Consider the following 12,470-nt stretch of genomic DNA (forward strand, 5'->3'; position numbering starts at 1 on the left):
CCCCCCCCCCTCCAGCTAGCAATCCAAAACAGTCCAGTGGCACCTTTGAGAACAAATTTTATTCAAGTACAAGCTCTCCCTCCTCTGTGAGGGCAGATCTGTGTGAGAAACACCCCCCCCCATAGCTAACAATCCAAAACAGTCCAGTGGCACCTTCAAGACCAAGGAAAAAAGGAGAAACGACAGCTGAGGGGTGTCATGATCGAGGTTTATAAGATTATGCATGGGATAGGGCAGGTTGAGAAAGAAGTCATTTTCTCCCTTTCCCACAATACAAGAACACGTGGGCACTACATGAAATTGCTGAGCAGTCAGGTTAGAACAGATAAAAGGAAGTAAAGGAAGTACTTCTTCACCCAAAGAGTGATTAACACATGGAATTCACTGCCACAGGAAGTGGTGGCGGCTACAAGCATGGACGGCTTCAAAAGGGAATTAGATAAGCATATGGAGCAGAGGTCCATCAGTGGCTATTAGCCACAAGGTACAGATAGGAACCCTCAGTCTAGGGCAAGTGATGCTCTGTATTCTTGGTGCTTAGGGGGGCAATGGTGGGAGGGCTTCTAGTGTCCTGGCCCCACTGCTGGACCTCCTGATGGCACCTGGTATTTTTGGCCACTGTGTGACAGAGCGTTGGACTAGATGGCTTGATCCAACATTGGCTTCTCTTATGTTCTTATGTAAGGTTTATTCAGGTACAAGCTCTCCCTCCTCTGTGAGGGCAGATCTGTGTGTGTGTCCCCCATAGCTCGCAATCCAAATCAGTCCAGTGGCACCTTTAAGACCAAGTTTTATTCAGGTACAAGCTCTCCCTCCTCTGCGAGGACACGTTCTCCCCCCCCCCCCAATAGTTAGCAATCCAAAACAGTCCAGTGGAGCCTGAGCGGTGGCTGTTGCCTTCGGACACACTTCCGGTGATGTCAGGGGGTGCGGCATATGCAAATAAGTTATGCTAATGAGTTGTGCTAATGAGCTCCTGCACCTCTTTTTCTACGAAATGACCCCTGGCTATAGATTAGAAAAGCAGATTTCCCCATAGCCCAGTCCCTGAAGTAAGGACACGTGCATGTCAGATATGCAATGAGTGTTCTTCCAGCAGTGGGCTCACTATTGAAATGGTGTTATATCTGTAAATACATGAAAGCCCTTCCCATGATGACATTCTATGCAGATACCCCTACAAAGTGTGAAAGCCGGTCATCTGAACACCCCCTACAACAACACGTACTTGATGTGTCAGCGACTACGGCACAGAAGAGGCCTGCAACATCGATCCCCGAAGGGACTTACCAGGGCTTCATTAGCCATTGTTGCCTCCTCTTTTAATTGCAACAGCCTCCTCTCCAACTCATCCCGTGTTCGCTCAGCCTCTTCTCTCATCTGTTTCTCTCGGGCTAAACGCTGGCGCTCCATCTAGGGGAAGAGAGAACAATTAAGAAGAGAAGTCACAGCGATTAAGAGCAACTGATGTGCCCAGATTTCTGCTTTCTGCATATAAATAAATCCAATTTCTAGAGCTATGGATGCAAGAACATTCATATGTTTATGTGGCACAATCGATACTGCTCCCATGAAGCAGATTAACAAGGACTTGTGTATTTTTGCGAAAAGAGGAGTAATCACCCTACTCTTTACTATAAAAGGAAGGTGATGGCTGCCAGTAGCAGCCTAGGGATAGTTCACTATGAAGATGTCAGGGGAACCCCAAATCTTGGGAACCCTTATATTTCTGAATATGCACTCAACTGACCTCACATTTCAACTCTATTCTACTGCTTTCTGCTGACAACACTTGAGGCAGATTCCAAGAATTAAAAAAACAAAAAAGTTCCAAAGTTATAAACAGTAAAAACAGAATGAATAAGCTTAGCAACAATCTCTTAGTTAGAAAACAGCCGGTGAAAACAAATAATATTCCTTAAGACTGCCAGAGCAAATAGTCAACAGGTAATGCAAGTCAGAAGAAAAACAGGAAAACTGACTGAAATCCTGAATAAACAAGAAAGGCCACAAGGAGCTCCAAAGATCAGGAACAACGCCCTGACTTGGACAGCCCAGGCAAGCCCTTTCTTGTCAGATCTCAGAAGCTAAGCAGGACCGACCCTGGCAAGTACTTGGATAGGAGACCTCCAAGGAATACCAGGGCTGGGACACAAAGGCAGGCAATAGGAAGCCACCTCTCTGAAATGTCAAAGCCCTACTAGGGGTTGCCAGAAGTCAATCTTGACTTCCAGGTACATGTGCGCACACGCACACACAAATACCCACCCAAAAAAAAAAGACAAAGATCAGGAACAAAGATCAGGAACAACTACAGAGAAGGCCCCATCCCGAATGACAACCCAAGTCAGTACTAAGCAGGGCCTCTGCAGTAGATCTTAACAGATGGGTAAGCTCTGTAAGAGGATGACGGAAGACAGGAAGGCCTGGCGTGATCTGGTCCATGGGGTCGCGAAGAGTTGGACTCGACTGTGCGACTGAACAACAACAACAAGCTCTTATGTTATCTTTACAAGAGTTCTGGCAATTTTTCTCTCCACAGACAATAGACATTCAACCTCTGCTAGCTGTCTCTGCAGAGAAATGGGTTTTTACTACAATGCATAACAGACATTAGCTAACTCAGCATATTATATGTGGAATTCAGAAGGGCAACAAGCAGCTGCCTAAGGGCAGAACTACACGCTATGTGAGAGATCTGTGACCAGATCACCCAATGTATTTTTTTTTAAATGGTAAATAGCAGCCTGGGAGGGGGAATAACAATCTTCATCCAAATGATTTCCTCAGTAGAAATCATCCCCTCCTATACACAGGAGCTACTATTACCTAAGGTACTGAAAAAAGACAGGCACAAAGGGGATGCTTGTGTTTCCCCCCTACCAGGTCTAACTGCAGGGAGGGGCAAATTTCTATGAGGAAAATGGTAGAGTGAAAGAGTGTAACTCCCCCTCACCCATGCCACAGGCCAATATAAAATATAAATATTCTACCCTGGGTGTTTTTTAACATTAAAAATATACTTTGGGAAGTGATTGTGGATCACTGAAGTAGCATGTACTTGTACTTCGTGCTTGGGGAGGGGGGCAACAGTGGGAGGGCTTCTAGTGTCCTGGCCTCACTGCTGGACCTCCTGATGGCACCTGGTATTTTTGGCCACTGTGTGACAGAGTGTTGGACTGGATGGGCCATTCGCCTGATCCAGCATTGGCTTCTCTTACGTTCTTATGTAGTTCAACTGTTCAGAGCAGCAGTTTACTGTCCAAAGAACTGTGCAACTAGTTCCACATGCCCAAGGGGGCTTTGGGCTTGTGCTTCACAGGCAGCACTTACCACACACCAGACAGACAGCCTCTCTTGAAGATGAGGGGACTTTACAAAGCAGTTTGTAATACAGTATGGCAGGGAGAGTGAGCATGAAGAAGGTAAAGAACCTATTGGGCATGCCTAAACCTTTGGACATAAGTAGCTCTTTGGCCAGTTCCCATACATTCTCAAGTTTCTCTCAGGCATAAGGGCTGGAATCTTCTTTTTTGCACATCAGAGTTGAGAACTGCAGGACAACACATTCTGGACTCGTACAGTGGACCAACACCAGGAGAAGACAAGTTCACAAGAGGAGGAGACACTAAGGAGGAATGGTGAAGAGTCTTATTGGGTATGTACTGTAGCCATTCCTTACCTGCAGCAGCTGTTGACATCTGAGACATGCTAAACATTATGGGGGAGGCAACAAGCATCCTTCTGATATTCCTATTGCCCTTGAATTTGTTTCACAAGGCTTTGATTCTGGTTGTCACTACTCAGACAGGCCTCCCTCTCCCTAAAAGCATCTGCCAAGTTCAAAGCAATTATTCATTCCTCACTGACCGCCCCCCCCCCATCTAAAGCTGACATGCCCCAAAGGGTAGGAAAAAAATCCTTTCGGCTAGTCAAAATAATGCCTTGACTGACCTAGTGACAAGACTGAGACAAGCATTTCCCTCCACACGCACACACTGCTCAACATGCTGCCCTTACATTCCCTTCAGACAGATCTGGTTTGTGCAGCTCAAGTCGAACTAGACGCAAACCTTCTCCTCAGCAAACCCAGAGAGACCATCACTGCACTGGCTTCCCCAGGAACTGAACTGTAAGTCCAGAGTAACATCTCTGATACAGGCAAATCTAAGCACGGCCCTTTAACCTAGTGCTCCGATGAGCTTCGCATCTCCTGGCACGGTAACAGACTGAGCTAGTGCTGCTATATAGCAGATTACCAAGAAGTGGCAATCTATATTCTGAACAGCGCCATACAGATTAGCTGTGTGGGTTTCAGCAAGTAGAAAAGGTCTACAAGTAGAAAACAATGATTCATACAATCCAATTTGCTGATATGTGCTCATTGGCTCCACGCTGCTGCCTGCGATGTGCTGTGTCTGCTGGCTGGGCTGACCTACAGAGAATAAAGGAGGCCAGCCCCCAAATTAGCATGCAGGCAGCATGCAACGGAATGTCGGCATGCATTCCATCACCATCTAATTAGGACATGCAAGCGCACAGTTCTCCCTCCCAGGCGAGTCTTAACTGCAACCAAACTCCCCAAGACACAGTGGACTTGCTAATGCCAAAGTCCATATACTGGAGGCACACATATATTTAAAGACAGGGAATGGGCACACATGCACTTTATACCTACATACTCTCTCCATTTGCATTCTTCGAAGACATAAGTCAAGAAAGGAAAGAAGAGGTGTTCCCTGACTAGTAAGGACCTTCAATATGGAAACCTCTCAAAGAGCCCCATATGTTCCCCCAAGGGCACTACGGTCAGGGGGCCAATATCTTTTGACTACCCCAGGCCTCAGGGATGTCAAATTAGCCGAGAATAGGGCCAGGGCCTTTTCGGTGGTGGCTCCTACCTGGTGGAATGAGCTCCCGGACCAGGCCCTGCGAGATCTTGTGCAGTTCCGCAGGGCCTGCAAGACGGAGCTCTTCCGCCAGGCTTTCGAGTAGAGGCCGCCGCCGCTACTGTTCCACCAATGCACCGCCGCTGAAAATTGGCAGAGATACCATAAGGGTGCAAGAGGGCTCTGGGAAGAAGACTGGTTATCTGCCGTTTTTGGAACTTACGTCGTTGGTCCGGATCCACCCTATCGGAACCCATCTTGGAACTGGGAACATCAGAGCACCAGCACTTTGTTGTATTATTGTTATGTTTTTATTCTGTTTTTAATTGTTTTAAATATGGCTTTTGCCCCAACTGTTAGCCTGAGCCTTAGGGGAAGGCGGGATATAAATCGAATTATAAATAAAATTTAAAAATAAATAAAACATTTTGTAGGTAAAACCAACTACCAGAAAGGATTTTCAAGGGCCCAAAGAAAGTTAGGCCTTTGCTTTAATATACATGTTAGGCATCTCTTTGCTTGTGTGGTTGCTAGCTACACAATACTGCCCTTGAACACTGCAACAGCAAAATGAAATTTGGTTTGTGTGTATTAGACACAACTCTGTTTCAAATGTGAAAGCCATCTTAAAACCTGTGCACCTGTTTGAAGAGGCTTAGAAAAACACAAATCACAATGGAAGAAAGCATCTTTCTTGAGCACTGAGATAGCGCAATAATACTTGACGTGTGCATTTATGACAGTTCTTTGTTTAAAGTTTAAGTATCCACTTGGCACCTGTACCCATTTTATTTTTACATGTGGGGAGGAAAGACACAAAACAGATGGTAATGCGTATCTGAAGTGAGGCATCACAAACACTGCAATTTGCCACTGTTAAATCTAAAGATCTTACAGTAAGTGGATGAAATGCAATTTGTCAAGTACAAAACCAATCCAGGAGAACGATTATCACCTATGCAATAATTGTGGAGGTGGTGGTGGTGGTGGAAAAAACACAAGCTACGTTCTAACTCTCAAAAGGATCCAGGCCTAAACAGATGCTGGTTGGTGCCAAGACATAGCCAAATATCACTCCTGTTTTGGGGGAAGGCAATGAAAATCTGTACTTGATCTATCATGCTGTGGAACAGCAGTTCTGAATAATTCACATGGCTCTTAGAGTGAATGTTCAAAATTTGGTCAGCTCTGACTTTCACACATGAACACCGACAATCCCAAATGGATTTTCTTTATGTCTGAAAACCTGCTACATCTTAACAGCAAACTGACTGATCCCTGTGTGGATAATGAAAGCCACACAATGGGACCACCCACAAACAAGACAGAAGTTTCCACACAGTTGGGAGACACACAGCCGGGAGACTACCCAAGAATGCAGGAAAATATGACCTTGCATATTAACCAAAACAGGAGAAAAACCCAAAAATCCAGTCTGATGCGGACTGATTATGTTCCAGGAGGCACAGAATAGCGAAAGACTATTAAAGAGCATTGAAAGGATGGGGGGGGGGGATTGGCTTCCTTAAACCCCTCAAAACATTCAGGAGGGGGAGTTTTTGAGAAGTAGGGTGTGGTTTCCATGTCACTCCCCCACAAACCACAATTCCTAATGAATCCCCAACAGTAAATACATATTTTTCCATGACCATACATAAGTGAATGCTAACAATCACATTTAGGCAACTAGCAACACTTACCTGTGTATTTCTGAGTTTATGCACATTCAGAAAATTTAACTGAGAGGGTCAATGTCAACATTACCCAAAACTTCAGACATTAATTGTAACATGTACTTGGCAGCAGATCCCTCCTGGGGTCTTCCCTTACCCTGGGACAACACCTTCAAAAGCTCTCTTACCTGTTTCCTGGCCTTCTCCTCCCTGGCTTGTGCCTTCATCTGCTGGACTTCAAGGGAGTCTGCTTTCCGCCTCCTCATGAACAGGTCATGGTTCCCAATGCACAGCTGAAGGATCTGTTCCACCCAGCAAGGAGATAAAACGGTATACTCGTTAACACTGCCCAGCATCTCAATACCACCTTTGTTCCACTTGCATCACTGAACTGCATTGGTAACTCTCCACAAGAAGAAATCCCATCCAGTTCTCAGCAGAACACCCAGCCATCTCATGAGTGCCCTCTGCACAACTAGGGCAATCCTTGTGGGTGGCTATTCTACATGTTGCGGCTGCCATACGGAATAACTGATGGGGAGTTGGTTTCAGGCAGCAACTGCATGGCAACTGTAATGTGTACACCAGTTTTACATTCCCACTGAGACTGCATAATGGCTTGTTCCTGCTGTTCTCACAGTGTTTGCACTCACTCATGTGTATTTTCACCCTGACTTTAAAAAAAAACAAACCCAGAACAGCTGGGGCAAGTGTCTGCTCAACTCTTTAATCTCTGGCCACCCCTCCCACCCACCCCCCAGCACATATGCAGATTCAGCTGGTTTCATCTCACAGAAGAAAAGTTGCTGGTTTCTGTATAATTTCCTTTGCAAATCAAAACATCCTGTGATAGACAGGAGTTGTGATGTTGACCAGAAACAGCAAAAAACAACAACCCAGCCCTTTAACAGCCTTCCATTCAAAACTACCATCATCACAGATGCATTTGGCAAAATAAAAAGATAACAAATAAGAGGGAGGGCATAACCAGGCATCAAAATTAGCTAGGGTTTTATTCAGGTGCCTTCAGAGAATTTATGACCTAATTTCTTGCAGGGTTTTCCAGATAGATAAATGGATTCCCCACCTCCATTCTGAGGGTTGTCTGTTCTCTGGTTATTCCTTACGTTTCTACTACAATAACCTTCCACTGAGTGCTGTCACTTTTTCCATTTAGTATTCTCTAGTACAACACAGTCCTCACCTCCTTAGTGTCTATGAAGGCCAAAGAGATTGGGAGGGAAACTGGAGGGAGAAGTCATCCATAGGTCAGCACCTATGACCCTGCAATTGTGAGAGAAATACACCCAAAGCCTTCGAAAGGTCCCCCACTGTATGCTAAATGAGGACTCCAAGGAGGGGGTAGTCCACAGATATGAAATTCTCTATACAAGGATCATAAGAAACCCTACAGTGCCGAACTGAGGGTCCCAAGCTGGATTCTCTAATATGATATATAAAAATTATACCATATGTTAGAAAATCCATTCCTCGTTTCTTGGTCAGGTGTCCTTTAATAGGTAAAACAGATTCAGTTACCCTGGGATTAATGGACACTATGAACAGTTACAGCTGTGGTGCAGGACTGCTCTCCAACTACACGCTCTCCAAGCACTTAGGCTATTGCCTTTAGGATTCAAGGTTTGTGGATCGGCAGACAAACTAGTGTTTTCCGATAAGAAAATGTTAAGTGGGACAGCTCTGGAAACCTCAAGACAATATGGCTCACTAGACCAGAGCTCTGACTATTAGGCTCTAAGCCAGCATAGCCAGAGTTCAAAGAAAGAAAAATAGGGGGCCCTGGAGTAGATAGTTTACCAGAGAGCACACGTCGTTCCCTCAATGCTCCAAGAGACTGATTTCTGAGTGGGACCTGCCAACCAGTCAAACAAACAAACCCACTCTGCTGCTTCAGCTGTGCCTTGCTCCCTGTCAAGCAGGCCCTTCATGCAAGACAAGAAGTTCCTCATAAACATCTAGAGAACTGCTGTCCTGTCCACCTTCCAATCCCTCAGGGAAATACCCCTTTCAAGGGAGGCATGCAACCGTGGTTGAGAGGTGGGTTTCAGATGAGGCAACAGCTAGCGTTTTTATGGCCAATTTACAGTATGGCCCCAGGAGATTATTAGCATAATTATTTTTATAGAACAACGGTGTCCCACTTTAGGGCACTTTAGAAAATGACAAACAAAAAAACAGGTACCTCAGCCAGAGGAGCTTGCAGTTCAAGTTTAGAAAAGAGGAGGAAAACAGCATATGAAACAGAGGGGGAAAGTGAGGATAAAACCCTGTCAGGGCTCAGAGAGGAACGGAAGAGCCAAAGATGGCAAATATGAGCAAATGCAACTACATGTGGTTAGAACACAAGCAAAGGGGATGCTGGGAATGCTGTGAACACACCTCCCAGCACTTTTCCCTCTCTAAAAATAAGCCGTGTGAGGATCCAATCTGGATCGGGGCTGTGGCACAGGGGAGGGAGGGAGGTTCTGATCTGGAATGGTCCCAAGGAGTTGCTGCTTGTGGCCACGACTGCTGCCATTGTGCAGCAGCTGTGTCTTAGTATGTACTTACCAGCTTATTCACACGCAGCTTTGAGGAGTTGAATTTGAACACATCGATTTTTTTATCCAATGGCTTGATCGTAAACTGTAAGCAAAATTGGTCAGACTCGTTAACTTGAAAAGGGGAGGGGAGGGGGAAATAAAAGGAAGGCAGTGCAGCATGAACTTTAAACCAGGTTGGCAGAGAGTTAGAGGAACAGGCTGAAGGCTCGTTTCCTTGCCAGATGCCAAAGCAGAATCAATCAAGGGACAACTGGTCCCTTGGGATGGGAAAGCTCTGTGCCTCAGAGGCGCTTCAAATACTTTCACAGCTCACAAACTAGATCTCACATTAAAGCCGATCTGTGGGGCCAGTAAGCACAAGAGGAAGATCATTACAGGAGGGCAGGAGCAAACGCCTGGAAGGAAAAGGGCAGCCACTGCAGTTGCAGCGATTCTGACGGATCCCAACCAGCACCTTCATGCCTCCATCTTCCCCTCCCCCAGGAATACACAGAGACAGTTACAAATGGTAACTTGTTGCCCAAAGACATCACTGAGTATAAGCTTTATTCATCAATGACAGAGGACAGGGCTGGCACAGTTCGTTTTTAGCAAAAGAAATTTGGTTGGGTTTCTCAAGTGAGCTGTGGCAGCCTTCTAGCAAGGAGTGTGACTCCCTGCCTCGGATTCAGCTCCTGCAAAGATTCCTGACCTTGCTGCCGGCAGTGGGGCACGGGAGGGCTTCCCCAGTTCCAGGCAAAAAGCTGATCATTGCCACAGTAGATTAAACACCTCTGATGTGTCAGCATAGCTGTCCTGCGCCACTATTAAGCCTGTTTACTATCATGTCAGATCTTACTGGTGGCCATATCATTACAAGCATTATTGACAGGATAAAAGATGACAGATACTTCCCTCAAGGGGCAGGTCTATTACTGTCTATTACATTCAAAGCCTAGCGGATGAGGTTTCAGGCCTTCAATTCCTGGAGGAATGCAGTCAGGAAACTCACACTGAGAAAACCTGCACACAGGCAGGAGAAAAGCCTCCAAAGAATTTTTTTTTTAAGTGGTGTAAGAAGATTATTTCTCAGAGACGATTTCTTTAAAAGGGGACCATTATGAGCTAATTGCTTATGGCTTGAGCAATAAAAGTAACTGACGTGGAACATTTTAAGCTTTTTGCCCTTGCTAAATAATGCTTAAAGATGACCAATCCTTTTCCCCGTTCTCACCTTCTTAAAAAAAACAAAAAAAACAAAAAAACTCATAGCTAATTTCTTCTAGGTGAGCATTTAGCTGAACATCTCAGCCCTAGAGTGAGAAAACTGTAGTGGTTTGTACAGCACATTAGAAAGATATAAAATCTCCATTCATTTTAAAACTGTGCTTGTGCCTCTGTTCTTTAAGAGCTGCAGAGCTCAGGAAGTTTAGAAATTCTCTGCAGTGCTTCTAAATGGATAAGATCCAAAGGCTCTGCCCCTTAAATGGCAGTTAAAAGACAGAATGCAACCACAGTAGGGCGGGCATCTGAAAAAGTTGAGCTATAACCCTTACTTGGGCTGAGTACACCAGGGCTAGTTTCATTTTTAAATACTGCAAACCAAAAGGCTCTGTTAAAATACATGCATATACGAACACTCTGCAGAACAAAAAAAAATCAAATTGAGAGCTTCTACTGTAGCCTTTACATGTCTTAAAGTTAAGAGCTCTTCTCTAAATATCGAATGGAGCCTTGACGAGACTGAGTTTGGCCAAGCAAGAGATAAAGGATACCTGAATCCACTGTTGTTTAATTCGGGGGGGGGGGGACAGGCAAGAGCAGTGAAATATGCCTACCTCCTTATCACTGTAAGAGACATTCCGGATCTCATTCCATGGAAAGGAGATTTTGGGGGTCAACTTGTTTTCTGGGTCGTATATGTGCAGACCCAAGGCATCAACTCCCAGTAGTAGCTCAGTTCCTTTCTTATTCTAAAATGAAAAGGAAAACAAACACACAAACATATGCAAGATTTCAATTTGGGGCTTCACAGCAGTTCTGATACATAGAGATAATCCACATAGCTCTATTCAACCTTGTTCGGGGGGGGGGGGACTTCAGGCCTCCCAAAGCAGAGTGAGCTGCAGTGGCAGTGACTCATATATCCCTTTGGGAAAACTCTCAATGGCCCTTTCCTGGTTGCAGGTGAAACTAGAACAGGAAATGTGCCAGCACTACAGATATTCTGCACAAAACTCTCCCTCTGCAACACTGAAGCTTCTCCCGGCAACAATCTGCAGAGCTGAAGACCAGCTCAACTGCCTCAGTTTCTTTATGGGCATGCTTCAAGAGTACCTCACAAACCTAACAAACCTAGGGTCTTACCCTAATGGCAAAGTAATTCACACCGTACATCTCTAGATCCTGAGCAATCTTCAGATATTCCATTTCAGCTTCGTCCCTGCAATACAGGCAGAGGACAAAAAGTTCACGTCAGTAAAAAAGTTCAGCAAAATCGGAAAGCTCGTGATCTGTGCACGAGGGAGCAAGATGGGTGGTTGGCTTCACCAGCACATCATGGATCATAGCCAGGGCTGTCTCTGTTTCAGGGCATCCAGTATTTGTTTACAAGTAAGATCAATAAAAATCTACAGCAAATTCCAGCCTGCAAGTCTTCTGCATTTTAATGTCTATTAAAATGGATACACAACAAGAGAGAGATGACAAAAATGTTGACCTTTCCCTATCGAGATCCAGAGTAATCTTCTACTCCTAAACACCTTATGTTTAAGTTCTGCAGCGGATACAAAGACAAAGAAAATTTTTAGTCTCATTGTTAGAAGCCTACTTATTTATTTAGATATTTATACCCCACTTTCCTCAGCAATGGGGACCTGAAACAGCTTACAATACTGTTCACCCTTCCTCCATTTTATCCTCACAATAACCACCCTATGAAGTAGGTTAAGCTGAGAAAGCCCAGTCCAAGGTCATCCAGTGAGTTTTCATGGCAAGGTGGGGATTTGGACCTGGGACTCCCAAATCCCCACATGAAATTCTAACCACTACACACCAGGGGGTCAGTGTGGTGTAGCGGTCAGAGTGTCAGACTAGGAACTGGGAGACCCAGGTTCAAATCCCCACTCCACCATGGAGGCTCACTGGTTGACTTTGGGATCATCACAGACTTTCAGCCTGACCTACCTAACAGGGCTGTTGTAAGGAACGGAGAACAATGTAAGTTTGCTTTGGGTCCCCAACAGGGAGAGTTGCAAGATATAAATGAAGTATATGGCAAATAACTACACAATATCGACTCTCCAGTCGAGGAACAGGGAAGTGAGGGATATCTACAACTTATCAGAATCCTGAGGACAGTTGTT

At 45.1% G+C, this 12,470-nt stretch overlaps 1 protein-coding gene across 5 annotated transcripts in view; it reads right to left on the reverse strand.

Moving 5' to 3' along the window:
• NF2 (neurofibromin 2 (merlin)) overlaps positions 1-12,470 on the reverse strand; it is a 99,448-nt gene that overhangs the window by 50,849 nt on the left and 36,129 nt on the right. For all 5 annotated transcript variants that reach the window (XM_015425307.1, XM_015425306.1, XM_015425310.1 and 2 more), the window contains exons 7-11: positions 11,473-11,548; positions 10,944-11,078; positions 9,134-9,208; positions 6,751-6,864; positions 1,291-1,413 (exon numbers count right to left, since the gene is read on the reverse strand). In XM_015425307.1, coding sequence (XP_015280793.1) covers positions 1,291-1,413; positions 6,751-6,864; positions 9,134-9,208; positions 10,944-11,078; positions 11,473-11,548 — 523 coding nt within the window. The remainder of the gene's footprint in view (positions 1-1,290; positions 1,414-6,750; positions 6,865-9,133; positions 9,209-10,943; positions 11,079-11,472; positions 11,549-12,470) is intronic.

The sequence above is a fragment of the Gekko japonicus genome, unplaced genomic scaffold (assembly GCF_001447785.1).
Source record: "Gekko japonicus isolate JY-2015 unplaced genomic scaffold, Gekko_japonicus_V1.1 scaffold135, whole genome shotgun sequence".
NCBI lineage: Eukaryota > Metazoa > Chordata > Lepidosauria > Squamata > Gekkonidae > Gekko > Gekko japonicus.